Genomic DNA, 15,698 nt, shown 5'->3' with positions numbered 1-15,698 from the left:
TCCATTTTGGCAGGATTGCGTTGCTGGCCTGCAAAGATGGGCTAAGAGCTCAGCCTGTATTTGATCTAAATAAAAGCATGAGAGATGGCTTGGACTTCAGCACTAATGCCTCTTGCTTTCAGATGTACATAAACATTATCACATTGAAAGGTAAGTGGAGTAAATGTTGTGCTTCACCACAGAGCATTTTAGGTGATGGTATGTACCAGTGAATGAAATAGTAACAGAATAGTTAAAGATAATGGTTCTTTATATGGCGAGATAATAAGCATGATTCCTTTTGAGAAAGCCTATCTAATTGGATAGCGGTTATTTGTAGAAATTTAAGTTGCAAGAGTGAATTCTTTCCAAATTTCATTCTCTATAAATGACTAACACACCAGAGAGAGGACACAATCCAACAGCTTTGTTCCCTATTTGCAATTGTATCTGACATCCCCAGTGTACAGAGCAGCATTGACTCCATGTAGTTTTCATGGTACCAAATAATGAGTCACAAATCTTTATCAGTAGTAAGGACTGCCATTGCAAAAATGTTTAACTTGTGTTTAATCAACACCAAACCGTCATTCTGTGTGACTTTCACTCACAACAGCCTCAATACTTTCATCCTGAGACACTTACCTATCCATTACCTCAGTATTCCAACCTTCAAATTGTCAAAAAGAAGAGTTGCTAAGGATTCAAGAGACACCTGTCTGTCAGCTCACCATATTACTTTGTGTAATTAACACAATCAGTTGCAAACTAAACCCTACTATGAATATTGTCCATCAGATTGCTTCAAATGATGAACATTATCATGAAGTTATACTGACATGTTGAAGAAAAAGGCCTTTGTACTTTAAAGCACATCATATTACAGTGCACCCTAGAGAATGAACTAATCAATGTCCCTCATTATCCAGATAGAATAGAGCTATTTGCATTTACAATTGCAGTGAAATACTTAATCTCCTAAATTGTCACAAAAGAGCTGTGAGATTTAACAGGATACTTTGAGATTTTAAAACCTCAGAAAACAAACCTTGGTAATTGTAATTCATTTTCGTCTAATATGCCCTTAAACCTAGAATGTTATGTTTGTGTTTGGTTTTTATAGAGTGGTTTATACAAACATTTCGAGAACTAATAACCTTGACTACATTGAGAAGATTCTTCTCAGTTGAAACTGTTCACAATCTGATCCAATGTCATTACTATAGCATAAAAGAGTTTGTGTTACTTGATACACAGGGAAAGAAAAAAATCAGAACTAGAATTGTAATACTGAGCAAATTTAAGCAATAATAGGAAACATATTATTCTTATACAATATGATTAGGAAACAATAAATAAAAGGAAAACTCCACATGTAGCAAAGAAAAGATCACATAGATAACTTCAGTAGCACCCTATTGAAATTGGCCCCACGGGGAATTGACAAATTATTCTATTATAAATACAATCTTTTAGCAGTACTTACAAATATTAGTAATATGCGTGGACGACATTGGCACTAAAACCTTGAATAGTCATTTCACTATCTCAGTCTCACTAAGCTTCTGCAATGCGACGTTCAGTGCTTGCGATTTCAGCTGCATTCTGTGCCAGCTTTGTCAGTCACATGTAACAGTGTCCTCTAACCACAGCTGCTTTCTATTTAAACACCATACCCAAGGCTGGTTTAATCAGCAGGAAAAAAAATGCAATTGACGTCGATTTAAGATAGTCGCTGGAAAATCATAAGGACTCATAGTTTAATTTCTAACACAAAGTTATTAATTAGCCAAAGCAGTTCTGAACATACGTATTAAGTCTACATTTACATGATTCTAATCTATTTCACTGTAAGCCAAGTTGTGCATGAATATCCAATATACAAAATGATGCCTTAAGGCCTCTTTGCATTAATTGTGTTAGTTATGATATGTCCTTTGAATAATAGGATAGGCTTTCATTTATTTTTCTAAGCATCCGTGCTTGCAGGTATTGGACAATATAAATTGGCAAATTTCAGTAGTACAAAATGAGCCGATAGAAAATGAATATCCCATTTTACACTGAACTAGAAATTCTTCTCTTTGAAAACATTGTTGTTCCATAGTACATAATAAACAAGCAAAAGATTAATACACTTTCTCATATATGAGAGATAAATCTTCAGTGTAAATAAATTTCCTGAAAAATTGCAGTAAATGAGAAACATAAACTGTCTGGAGTTAATAATTTCCGTATGTTTTCAGTGTAAATATCCCCATTTCATTCACATGATCTTAGCCATGGCTGTGAAGAAGGTTATTCACATTCAGCTACACAATTGCCTTAAGAAAGTTGCTTACAGGTCTAAACTATAATAAAAATAGCCTGAAATGAACCAGTTAAGAAATGCATTTATTTTTGGTTTTTAATACTTAGCATACAAATTAACTGTGATGTGCTTTAAATCTAGATAATGTGATGGAAAAATCCACTGAGATTCTCAAATTAAAAGTGAATTGGTTTACCTGAGAAGTTTCAAAATCTGTTAGAATTGCACTTAAAGCTGCTGCAGTTCAGTTTCTGGTCAATGGTAAAATCATTGACAGTGGAGGATTCAGTGATGGTAATGCCATTGAATGTCAAGGGCGATTGTTAGATTTTGTCTTGTTAGACACAGGCATTGCCTGGCACTTGAATATTATTTGCCACTCATCTGTTCAAGCAAGATATTGTCCGTGCTTGAACTACATGTAGACATGGACTGCTTCAGTATCTGAGGAATCATGAACAGTGCTGAACACTGTGCAATCATCAGTAAACATCACCACTTCTGACCTAATGATGGAGTAAAGATTATTGATGAAGTAGCTGAAGGTGGCTGGGCCAAGGACACTATCCTAAGGGACCCTTACAGAGATATCCTGGAGCTGAGACGTTTGATCTTCAACAACCACCACTATATTCCTTAGTACAATGAATCTAACCATTTGAAATGTGTCCCTTATTGACTCCTAACACCGGTCCACACAAGTAACTCTACCTTCATCACTGAGATGCAGCTTAGTTTACCATGGTTGGTCCAAGATTGCAATGAAGTCAAGAACTGAGAGGCTTGGGTGGAGTACAAACTGAGTATCAATGACCAAGTCATTGCTGTGTGCGTGCATTGATTGCGATATAATGAACAGAGGCATTTCAAAAACTCTCATCACAAAAGAGTAAGTAGGATTTTGATGATTTTATTTTGAATTATTACTGTCACATGTACCTAGGTACAGTGAAAAGGTTTGTTTTGCATGTAGATCATAACCTACAAGGATATACAGATCATACAGTGATTGAACAGAGTGAGGCATGCTCTTTCGAAAAGAAGTGAAACGAGAGAATCTATAACAATAAGAAGTCTTAAATCGAGTACAAAGCTATCAGAGTTAAGAGTGCGTTCTCTGAGAAAAGGAAGGAATTGGTTCAGAATGTCTTGAAACTAGATATTTGGAAGCTGAAAGAAAACTGGTTTGAAATGAACCCTTGCTGAGAATCTATGATCTTGGATGCACATACATCTATGCGATGAAGAAGTCAACACAGCAGAAATATGAATTAACAGTTTATCACCTTGGAAGAAGGAAGAGATCTCTCGCAAGCAAACACATTATAAATCATAGGATGTTGAGAGAAGAGAATTCTAAAAAGTGTTAAGTGTGAAACATAAGTTAGTTTCAGAGGTTCAAGAAGAAAATGAAGTCAAATGCATAAAATTATTAAAAAGTTATACAATTGCACTAAAAGACACGTCTGATACATTTACAAACATATTCAGCTAGAAATAAAGGAGGGCCCCAGCATCACAGTTGCCAGTCTTCATCCAATTCAATTCAGTCTGTATGAAATCATGAAACACTTGAAAACACTGGTCAATGCAAAGACTGCAGACACTGACAACAGTCTAGCAGTAGTACTGAATGCGGGGAACTTCAGAATTATCTCTTCTCCTAGCCAAGTTGCTGCAACCCTAATAATTTGTTTAGATTAGATTACTTACAGTGTGGAAACAGGCCCTTCGGCCCAACAAGTCCACACCGACCCTCCAAAGAGTAACCCACCCACACCCATTCCACTACATTTACCCCTTCACCTAACACTACGAGCAATTTAGCATGGCCAATTCACCTGGCTTGCACATCTTTGGACTGTGGGAGGAAACCGGAGTACCCGGAACAAACCCACGCAGACACGGGGAGAATGTGCAAACTCCACACAGTCAGTCGCCTGAGGTGGGATTTGAACCTGGGGCACTGGCGCTGTGAGGCAGCAGTGCTAACCACTGTGCCACCGTGCTGCCCTAACTACCCAGCAATGTGTAACATTGTTCAGTACAGACAGACAAAGACAAATCCAACCTGTCCACGCTGACCAGATATCCCAACCCAATCTAGTCCCATCTGCCAGCACCCGGCCCATATCCCTCCAAACCCTTCCTATTCATATACCCATCCAAATGCCTCTTAAATTGTAACAGCCTCCACCATATCCTCTAGCAGCTCATTCCATACATGTACCACCCTCTGCGTGAAAAAGTTGCCCCTTAGGTCTCTTTTATATCTTTCCCCACTTACCCTAAATCTATGCCCTCTAGTTTTGGACTCCCCGATCCCAGGGAAAAGACTTTGTCTATTTATCCAATCCATGCCCCTCATAATTTTGTAACCTCTATAAGATCACCCCTCAGCTTCCTACGCTCCAGGGAAAACAGCCCCAACCTGTTCAGCCTCTCTCTATAGCTCAAATCCTCTAACCCTGGCAACATCATTGTAAATCTTTTCTGAACCCTTTCAAGTTTCACAACATCCTTCCGATATGAAGGAGACCAGAATTGCATGCAATATTCCAACAGTGGCCTAACCAATGTCCTGTACAGCCACAAAATGACCTCCCAACTCCTGTACTCAATACTTTGACCAATAAAGGAAAGCATACCAAACGCCTTCTTCACTTGCCTATCTACCTGCGACTCCACTTTCAAGGAACTATGAACTGCACTCCAAGGTCTCTTTGTTCAGCAACACTCCCTAGGACCTTACCATTAAGTTTATAAGTCCTGCTAAGATTTGCTTTCCCAAAATGCAGCACCTCGCATTTGTCTGAATTATACTCCATCTGCTACTTCTCAGCCCATTGGCTCATTTGGCAAGATCCTGTTGTAATCTGAGGTAACCCTCTTCGCTGTCCACTATACCTCCAATTTTGGTGTCAACTGCAAACTTACTAACTGTACCTCTTATGCTCGCATCCAAATCATTTATGTAAATGACAAAAAGTAGAGGACCCAGCACCGATCCTTGTGGCACTCCACTGGTCACAGGCCTCCAGTCTCTCTCTTCTACCTTTGAACCAGTTCTGTATCCATATGGCTTGTTCTCCCTTTATTCCATGAGATCTAACCTTGCTAATCAGTCTCCCATGGGGAACGCCTTACTGAAGTCCATATGGATCACATCTACTGCTCTGCCCTCATCAATCTTCTTTGTTACTTCTTCAAAAAAACTCAATCAAGTTTGTGAGACATGATATCCCACGCACAAAGCCATGTTGACTATCCTGAATCAGTCCTTGCCTTTCCAAATACATGTATATCCTGTCCCTCAGGATTCCCTCCAACAACTTGCCCACCACTGAGGTCAGACTCACCAGTCTTTAGTTCCCTGGCTCGTCTTTACCGCCCTTCTTAAACAGTGGTACCATGTTTGTCAACCTCCAGTCTTCCGGCACCTCACCTGTGACTATCGATGATACAAATATCTCAGCAAGAGGCCCAGCAATCACATCTCTAGCTTCCCACAGAGTTCTTGGGTACACCTGATCAGGTCCTGGGGATTTATCCACCTTATCCGTTTCAAGACATCCAGCACTTCCTCCTCTGTAATCTGGACATTTTGCAAGATGTCACCATCTATTTCCCTACAGTCCATATCTTCCATATCCTTTTCCACAGTAAATACTGATGCAAAATATTCATTTAGTATCTCCCCCATATTCTATGACTCCACACAAAGGCCACCTTGCTGATCTTTGAGGGACCCTATTCTCTCCCTCGTTACCCTTTTGTCCTTAATGTATTTGTTCCTCATGGTAGTGTAATAGGTCCAATCTTCTGCAGCTCTTTCGCCAATGACCTTTCATCCATCATGGGGATGTTTGCAATCTTCAGCACTATTTGTAACTTTGCAGATAATACAGCATTACCTGTTCTTAAAATAATCATCTAACTATAATGAAAAGCTATACAGGACAAACATGGATGGTTAATGACAATGGACCTTGTTTTCAGATCTTTCAGAATTTGAAGTAGACCTCATTTAATTTATTAAATAATAAAACTGAATTTATTTTGTTACTTGCAGAGCCTCTTTCAACAGAAGCACATAATTTAATGTTTAGCTCATCCTTATGTGACAAATATGGCTTGACTTGGCTTCCCTTCTGTAAAGTATTGAACATGGCATGTGGATAGGCTAACTAGACCAGCATTTATTACCCATCCCTAATTACCCTTCAGAAACGATGGCAAACAGTCACTGTAACCACTGCAGTCCATTGGTGTGCGCACATCCTCATTGCTGGTAGGAAAGGATGTATCAGTGTTTTGATCCAGCAACAGTGATTGAAAATCAATATAGTTCCACATCAGGATGTTGTCATCAGGAGAAAAACATGCATCTGGTTTTGTTCACAGCACTGCCACTGTGTGTCGGTGTGGTGAATCTGAATGTTTAAGGCAGTGGATTGGTGCCAGTCAAGTGTATTGTCCTGGATGCTGTTAAGCTTCTTCAGTGTTCTTGACCTGCATTCAACTGGCATCTGGACATATTCCATGAAATTAACAACTTGTATCTGTTAATGATGGATAGGCTTGGGATGGTCAGGTGGTGAGTTACATGCCAAAGAATTCCAGGCCTCTGACCTGCTCTTACAATAAGAATATTTATATGGCTGGTCCAGTTTAGTTCTTGGTTAGTAATAACACCAGAATCTTGATATTTGGAGATTCAATGCCATTGAATATCAAGGGGCAATGATTAGATTCTCTTTGATTGGATATGGTCATTACATGGCACTTGTGTAGTGTCAAAATTACTGAAGGCAAGAACGACCCCAGTGAATGGCAAAGCCAAACTAGTTTCTCAAGGCAGCCATAAAACAAATCTTGGATGACTGGATAGTTTTGTCCTCTGTTTAATTTATATAAATCAGAGATAATTCTTGGAGAAAAGAAGAAAGTGCTTTTTGATATGACTGAGACTATATGACTATTCTAGCTGGAAACATAAAGGCAATTTTGTCAGTCGTGCTTGAAAATGATGTAAGAAGTGTAAATGATGCCAAGAAATACAAGTTAGAAAGCAATAGGAACGTGAGAAATCATCTCATTCCACAAAGTTGCAAAGGATGAAGAAATGATGAAGGCTGTAATAGAATTAAACTAAAGGAAGGCATCCTTTTTTAAGAAGTGATGGTGACAGGAGGGAAGACATGTTTGTTATTCCAATACCTTGAAGTATTTCTTATACTGATTCAATGGGAAACATTTCTCTTTAATTGAAACAGCTGTCTTGTTGGTAAAGCATAGACCAGGAGCAAGAAAGTTGCAAAAACATGTACAGAGTTTCAGAATTTAAGAAATATTTTTAAAAATAAAAGACTGTGATTATTAAATTAGATTACTTACAGTGTAGAAACAGGCCCTTCGGCCCAACAAGTCCACACTGACCCTCCAAAGAGCAACCCACCCAGACCCATTCCCCTACACCTAACACTATGGGCAATTTGGCAATGGCAATTCCACCTAACCTGCACATTTCTGAGCTGTGGGAGGAAACCAGAGCACCCGGAGGAAATGTGCAAACTCCACACAGACAGTTGCCTGAGGTGGGAATTGAGCCTGGGTCTCTGGCACTGTGAGGCAGCAGTGCTAACCACTGTGCCACCATGCTACCCACATATATGTGCTTCTCCCTTTACATTTTTAATGGCCTGAGACACACACACACACACACACACACACACACACACACACACACACACACACACACACACACACACATATATGAAGTACTTTGTCTGAACTTGTAATGATGGTAAAAATGAAATTATCCCTCAGTACTAATCTTTATTTACACTGTTAATTTTGCAAGTCAATTTTTATCAATATATGGTAATGAAAATACTTGCATATTCGCATATTTGGCATTTAACAAAGCTTATTATAAGTATTGTATTTGTATTGTCCAGGCAAACTGGACAGAAGAAAAGAAGCCAGGTCGTGATGATGAAATGGAAACAAAAAGAGGCTTTATTTAAAAGATAAGAGGGGGAGTATAATGCTGAGAAACATTGAGAAGAAACTGAATTCTAAGCACAGAGTAGCAGAATCCCAAGCTGGATTCACAGTCTTAAATTTAATACCAACTTTTATTCAGTTGCCTTTCTTAAAAATAGTGTCAGCTCTTGTGTGACCTGTTGTAAGGAGGAAAACAAAACAGCTGTCAAGACAATATGACAGGGAAGAAACACTTGGAGTTCTATTACTATATGACAGCATCTGCAATACTTTGTTTAAATGCTACAAGGTATTAAGAAAGAGAAAGAGTGCATTATGTATTGATAGATTCAGCTTCTAACATGAGGTTTGCAAGAATCTATCAGGAACAACTTAATTTAGATGAGGTCACATGTAACCTGTTTACTAGCTATTGTCATTATTGTAATGTTGCCATGCTTGTAAAATTAAAACTGTTGCACCAGACTAAAATCATGATGATAATCAAGAAACCTACATCTCACAGAGAACGTAACCGAGAATGGCAACGTAAGAATCCACAGACAGCAAATGGAAGAGAATGGGGAAATACACAGACAAAACAAAGAAATACGTCCTTTATATTCACTAAATTGGTTCACCAATTTTAGTTTCTAGTAATTCAAAATAAATGTTAAAGGAAAATGCCTTAATCATGTATTTATATACACAACTGCATGCTAAAAATTCTTACGTGCAACTAGATTTTGGAAAATTAGCGATGGCAGTGGACATGGCCTGTTGTGCAAATTTTAGAACAATGTTTTGGAAATTTTAAATTATTAAAAGGGGCAAGGCTTTGAAACTACTCTCTCTCTCGCTCTCTCTCTCTCTCTCTATATATATATATAAAATATATGTGTGTAGTAAATAAGTGGTAGATTCATCTAATATAATCTACATATGTGTTTTCGAATTTGATCTGTCACGACCATTTTCCAATGAAAGAGTAATTTTGTTATATATGTCTAAATAATACCTTTTATTTGTGTTAAGTAACGCATTTTGTTCAAATGCCCACTTTCTGCTACAATAATTCGGACATGATTTTTGCCATCACACCAAAAACATCTTTGTTCTTGACAAGTATTCTACAGAAGGTGAAAGTAAAAAGGAGTTAAAGTCACCAGCATTCCTTCAATTAGTGATAATTTCCCTTCATGCTAAGAAATTGAGTGGTCCAGATATCTCCCAGTGAAGACAGAAGGGATTAAAATGTCAGTTATTATTTGTTGCTACCTTCTTTGATTATCTTCATTGCTGTTAACGTTTGTTGAGAGTGTTGTGCTGTAAAAACACAGCAGGTCAGGCAACATCTGAAGAACAGGAAAATCGACATTTTGGGCAAAAGCCCTTCATCAGGGATGAGGCTGAGTTGAGCCTCATTCCTGATGAAGGGCTCTTGCCTGAAGCATTGATTCTCCTGCTCCTCAGATGCTGTCTGACCTGCTGTGTTTTTCCAGCAACACACTCTCGACTCTGATCTCCAGCATCTGTAGATTTCACTCTCTTCCTGTTATCGTTTGTGTCTAGGAACATGTAACTCATAAATCAGCCTTGTACCTTTAAAATTTACATTATGACTTAATCACTATAATTAAACATAAGACTTTTATAATATTAGAATTAGGATGTTATAATTATAGTATATGAAGCTTAACAAATATTTATGGCATTTCCATGGCAGCTGTTTTAATAGGGAAATTTGCCCATTTACTTTGAATTTTTGTATTAATATCACAAATATTAGTACCACTGTCACCTTATAACTGAAAATTCATGATAATGTTTTATATTTTGCTTAAGTGTGCTGTATTTTAAACTTTAATATTTTATTAAATAACCCTGTAGCTTAAAATTTACATCCTTGAGTTAATTATGCCCTGCACCATATTTTATTTCCCATAGTTTGTCAATACAACATGATTTAATGTGGTTAGGACTCCAAGCATGTATCTGATACCAATTGGTCAGACCAATTTTTTTTAAAAGAACAAGCACTTACCACATTGGGAGACCTAATGCCCACTACATAGAGATTATAAAATGTCAGTCCCCTCAAGATTTCCATGAACTTAACATTCACACAAGAGTTTTAAGTACAAATGGGTCAGTAAAATTACTGAGCACCAAAGGCATCAAAAGAAAGTTTCCACACGCCATTAAAATCAGAGAAGTATTGGGAAGTGAAAATCATATAAAAGTTTTAAACAGATACTGGATCAAACAAACATTCAATTTTTGCAACTGCCTATAACAAAAATTTTTGAAACCTAAGCAATTAAAGACAAGAACAAAAATGAAAAAGTACAAAGATATCTCTTAACCTGCTTTGTCAGAGCTGGCAGTGATGGTGGTGGTTGTGATGGAAGTGAAGGTGGTCTTTACGCTGTCCTTGGCAGTAACAGTTTTCTGCTTATTTTTCATGGCTTCCAGTGCTTTGAGCTTCTTGGCATGTTTAGTGCCTTTGTAGTGTGCCCCGGCTTGGCTCTACAAAGGAGAACAAATGAACCATGCAATCAGGCTCATTTCTTATCTGCCATTCTCTGTATTAGTGACAATACAGAACAACTTTCAATAATGGGCACCGCATTCCATGATTACTAATGTCCACAGTTTTAAGCAAGAATGCCATGACCGTTGCTCAGTACAAAATCATTCACATCTCAGTTTAGGTAACAACAGGTGCCCTTATTGAAAGAACTTTTTCGACAGTGTTAGTGGTTATCAGAACGGAAAGTAAAAGGAACACAGAACAAAAGCACATGCATTTTAACAAATACAAGAAAAAAAAGACATGAAACATCCAGAGAAACACTATGAGCTAGCACTATAAATCATGAAACACATAGGCTGACATGCCTTAAGTTATCAAATGGTATTAAGTGTGTTCTTTGTTATCTAAGTAGAGACACACAAGGTGCCACAGTGCTATGGCCCCTGAAGGATAGTTAACTAAGCCAATTTACAATAGCAACTGAGGAAGGAGAAGTAGTACTGGTTGGAATTATAAACATATTCAAAAATTCACACCTTAAGTCCAAGTTAGTCTTACACGAATCACTTGTAAGATAGACCTTATTTGTGTTATTAAGGATAGACTCTTTTTATATGCAATCGATTAAAACAAAATTGAAATTTAATTCATCCAAATTGGAGCTGGGCACATCAATACTAATAAGATGAATTGCAGTCTGCAACAATTTGCTTGGATTACTTATATCGAGTGGCGTATATTGTGCTGGTTAAAAAAAAGTAAAGCTATATAGTCTTACCAGATCATGGGACTGCTCTGTCATTAGAGAGACACAAATGGTGTGGTTTAACCTAAGGGTCACCATACCTCCGGTGAGGGGTAAGGGTGATAATGAGACTCCTTGATGGTAACCAGAGCCAATGTGGGAATTTATCCCATGATGTTGCCATTACTCTACATTGCAAACATCCATCCAGCCAACTGAGCTCAACAACCACCTATCTGAAATGGATTAGTGGTGCTGGAAGAGCACAGCAGTTCGGGCAGCATCCAAGGAGCAGCGAAATCAACGTTTCGGGCAAAGGCTTTTGCCCGAAACGTTGATTTAGCTGTTCCTTGGATGCTGCCTGAACTGCTGTGCTCTTCCAGCACCACTAATCCAGAATCTGGCTTCCAGCATCTGCAGTCATTGTTTTTACCTATCTGTAATGGTCCCTTATCAATAAATGGATGAAATAAAAATTTGCTTATATAAATAAGTCATCTCTCTTCAGGCATAATAAATTAATGATGTTTCTAAATTGAGAAAGAATCTTATGATTTTGGGGAGTAGCGCAGGATCTCATGTATTGGAGTTTGAAAATGACACAATACAAGCAATGAGTACAATAATTCACTGACTGTCCATTGCCACCCATTAACCATTCATATGGGGAGGTAAAAAAATATCTTTGGCCTAAATATTAGTGGAAGAACTTGCTGAACTTTTAAATTATTTTTCTTATTGATAAACTGTTTAATAAAAAAAATCAATTTGTATCAAATCATACTAGATTGTGAGAAGGCACACCTGCCCGTAAGAAATGCATAAAGGCTCTGAGATTGCCAAATATGGCTCAGAATTTGCAAAACAAAGTGTGGAGATTAATGGAAAAAAGTGTTCGGCATTTCAAAGTGTCTATTTACATAAGCTGCATGACTGATTTTTCAAACTGAAAATGTTGCTGGAAAAGCGCAGCAGGTCAGGCAGCATCCAAGGAGCAGGAGAATCGACGTTTTGGGCATGACCCCTTCTTCAGGAATGAGGAAAGTCTATTTTTCAAACTATCACCTTCACAATTTAGTGTGTTTTGTTGGATAGATCCAACTGATTATTAAATAGGTACATTACTTTGAATAAAGAGCTAAGCATTTTAGTTAAACCTTTGTTTTTATAAGGGAATGGTTGAAGGGATAACTTTTTTTATCATTGAAACTGATTTTGTTTCCAATAGTGACATTATCAGCTTCTTTGCTTCCGATGGTCACTAGGTGAATTGACACAGGGTGAGAGTGCGAAAGACAGTTGCTAGTGGGCATGGGTGATATTGGGGTTCTAAAGGGTGATCGGGCCAATTGGGAAAATGGGGTGCTAGCTTGAGGCATGCAGAGGGGGTGAGGAGGATGAGCAGAAGGAATGTTTGTTGTTTCCATCCTTACTTTTAAACTTCAACCACAGCCATGGAGCTCCAAGGCTGGTTTTCAATCTTTGTCTGATTCACAGCCTCTTAAATTTTTCCTGGGTTTCCCAAATCTAAGGTATCAAACATACCAAATGCCTTCTTTACTATCCTGTCTACCTGCGACTCTACTTTCAAACAGACAACTAATTTTTCAAGTATTCTTGGTGTTTGTGTTTGTTTACATCTGTCAGCACCTTGATGAATCTGCATTGCACCCACACTCAAACCTCCTAATGGTCTACACTCTAGTTAGTAACATTTACCTAAAGTAAAAGTAAATGTTTCCCAGAAACATATAAGATCAGATGGCACGATGGCTCACAGCATAACGTACCCAGGTTCAATTCCACCCTCGGATGACTATCTGTGTGGAGTTTGCACATAGTCCACATGGGTTCCCTCCCACAGTTCAAACATGCGCAGATTAGGTGGATTGACAATGTCCAAAATGCCCATGGTGTCCAAGAACATGCAGGTTGGGTGGATTAGCCATGGGAAATGCAGAGTAGGGGGTTGGGTCTGGGTAGGATGCTCTTTGGACAATCGGTGTGGACTAGATGGGATTCTTTGATTCAGTAATTTTTTTTATAGATCTACCTAAAAATGAACAATGAAGTTTTTGGATCATTAACAGGAGCAGCTTATGAGAATGCTGTTGTCGTACCTTTTTGATTTCTGGGCTTCGGGATTCCTAGCTTCTCTTTCCCTAGAGCACTCAAGGTAGAAGGCTGACTGTTGTACTCTTGTTTCCCATCCCCATTTTCAACACCCAAATATTCCAATAACTCGCCATACAAATAGCAACATAGCTTGAATTGGATATGGGTTTACAGGATATACCCGCTATCTCAAAGTAAGAACATAAGATCTAGAAGCAGGAGACAACCACATGGACCTTTCAACTTTACTCTTCTATTCAACATAATCATAGCTGATCTTCAATGACACTTTCCTAAGTAGTCCCCATAACCTCTGAGAGAACGAATATCTGTGCATCTTAGCCTTGAATATATTCAACGATATCACCTATACAACTCTCTGGGGTAAAAATTCCAAAGAGTCACAACTTTTTGCATGAAGAAATGTGTCTTCAGCTCAGTCCTAAAGATAAGGCCCTCTTGGTGTAATTGTGCCTCCATCTTCTAAATTCCCAGTCAGAGGAAACAATCTATTAATATCCACTCTGCAAAGACACTTTAATGTCTTGAATGTTTCAATTAAACCACCTTGCTTTCTCGTAAACTTGAGAGAATGTAGACCTAATTTACTTAGCGTTTCAGCAAGACACATGGCACTAAGGGAGGTAGTCCTGCCTAACTTCAACCTTCCAGCTGCAGTTATTATGACAGTCAGTCAGACAGCTGGTGTAAAGAAGCAATACATTTACAATTATGATATTCAATCAAGTGCCACCCATATGCCTTCAGAAAATGTTTCCCCCTTGTTTCTTTCCCACCATGTGTACTGTGGAAGGCTATTCATGGCTAAGTTAACATTCAATGAGGGCTGGGTGCAGTGATCATTCATCGATTGTAAATCTGCTGTTGCTCAATTTGGTTCACAGCTGTGCTTTAAATATGGAGCCACTGGTAAAAATCCCAGAGGTCCTTGCAACGGCGAGCCGTCTGACTGCACAATAGCACAAATACATGCCAATGGCTTATGGTGCAGACATAATAATGTGTAGTGCAAAGAATTATGTGAGATAACTCGCTAGAACTCACAGAGAAAATCCTTGTGAGAATCTCGCCCAAATTGGCACCTCATTGAGTCTTAGTTCAGCCCAATTTTTTTTCTTTCTTAGTTCATTGCATGTCATTATCACAATTACTCTTTAACTACAACCCTAAATGAATGTCAGAAACAAATCTAATTTGCATTTGAACGAGCAACTCTCTAAGTTTTGTGAAATGCATGTTGAAGCTTACACTGTATCCCCTGACACTGAATTGCAGTCATCCTTATGTAAACCTGTCACATGTGCATCCATCAGTTGGGTGAGTGGAGTTCACATGTTTTACCATTAGCATCCCAACGTTCCTGTCAGGATCTTTTAAAGGTGGGAGTCATTCTGAGGATCTAAACAATCCCATTACCCACAGCTGGTCCATCAGTTTAATCCCAATGATACATATTGATGCTTTTAATCAATGCCAGGCAGAAGCTGCAAGATGGATCAAATAGGAAATAGGTGCCAGATTTGATGAATTATTTGTGATTAAAGAACACAAACTGTACAGAATATTCTATTAAGTAGTCAGATAGTGGCTTCCCGACAGCCTATTAGTTGTGGAGCCACCAAGTGCGACCTGCAATTTACTCTCTTCTGAAACTAACATGCATGTAGATGGTTTAAAAAGATAGCCATAGTCAATTATAAATTCAGAAAAGACCTCTAGGAACAATTTGCAATTAATTTGATACCTTCATTCTTCCTTTACTAGCCTTCCAATTATCATTCCCAGAATCCTCTCTGACATTAGTTATCAAGCATAAATGGTTGCAATGAGACAATCAGTATTGAAAAGGGACTTTTATTGACATTGACAAGGCTAATGATGGAACAACTAATATTTTTCTGAAAATTAGGAAAGGCTCAATACTTTCGGCATATGTTTGTTTTTTTCTGTAAACAGCTGGATTTCTTAAAACAAACTATTAACGGTGAATTTTCTTTTAAGGC

The 15,698-nt window shown here is 38.2% G+C and overlaps 1 protein-coding gene across 6 annotated transcripts in view; it reads right to left on the bottom strand.

Annotated features, from left to right (window-relative positions):
• Positions 1–15,698, bottom strand: part of LOC132815661 (zinc finger protein 385D-like) — a 377,769-nt gene that overhangs the window by 59,683 nt on the left and 302,388 nt on the right. For 5 of the 6 annotated variants that reach the window (XM_060824655.1, XM_060824656.1, XM_060824658.1 and 2 more), the window contains one exon: positions 10,645–10,807. The exons of the other annotated variant lie outside the window; for it this stretch is intronic. In XM_060824655.1, the coding sequence (XP_060680638.1) occupies positions 10,645–10,807 (163 nt within the window). The remainder of the gene's footprint in view (positions 1–10,644; positions 10,808–15,698) is intronic. 6 annotated transcript variants of the gene reach the window in all.

This window comes from Hemiscyllium ocellatum, chromosome 5, assembly GCF_020745735.1.
Source record: "Hemiscyllium ocellatum isolate sHemOce1 chromosome 5, sHemOce1.pat.X.cur, whole genome shotgun sequence".
NCBI classification, from domain to species: domain Eukaryota; kingdom Metazoa; phylum Chordata; class Chondrichthyes; order Orectolobiformes; family Hemiscylliidae; genus Hemiscyllium; species Hemiscyllium ocellatum.
Note: the sequence above shows the minus strand (reverse complement) of the source record. Positions and strands in the feature narration are given on the sequence as shown.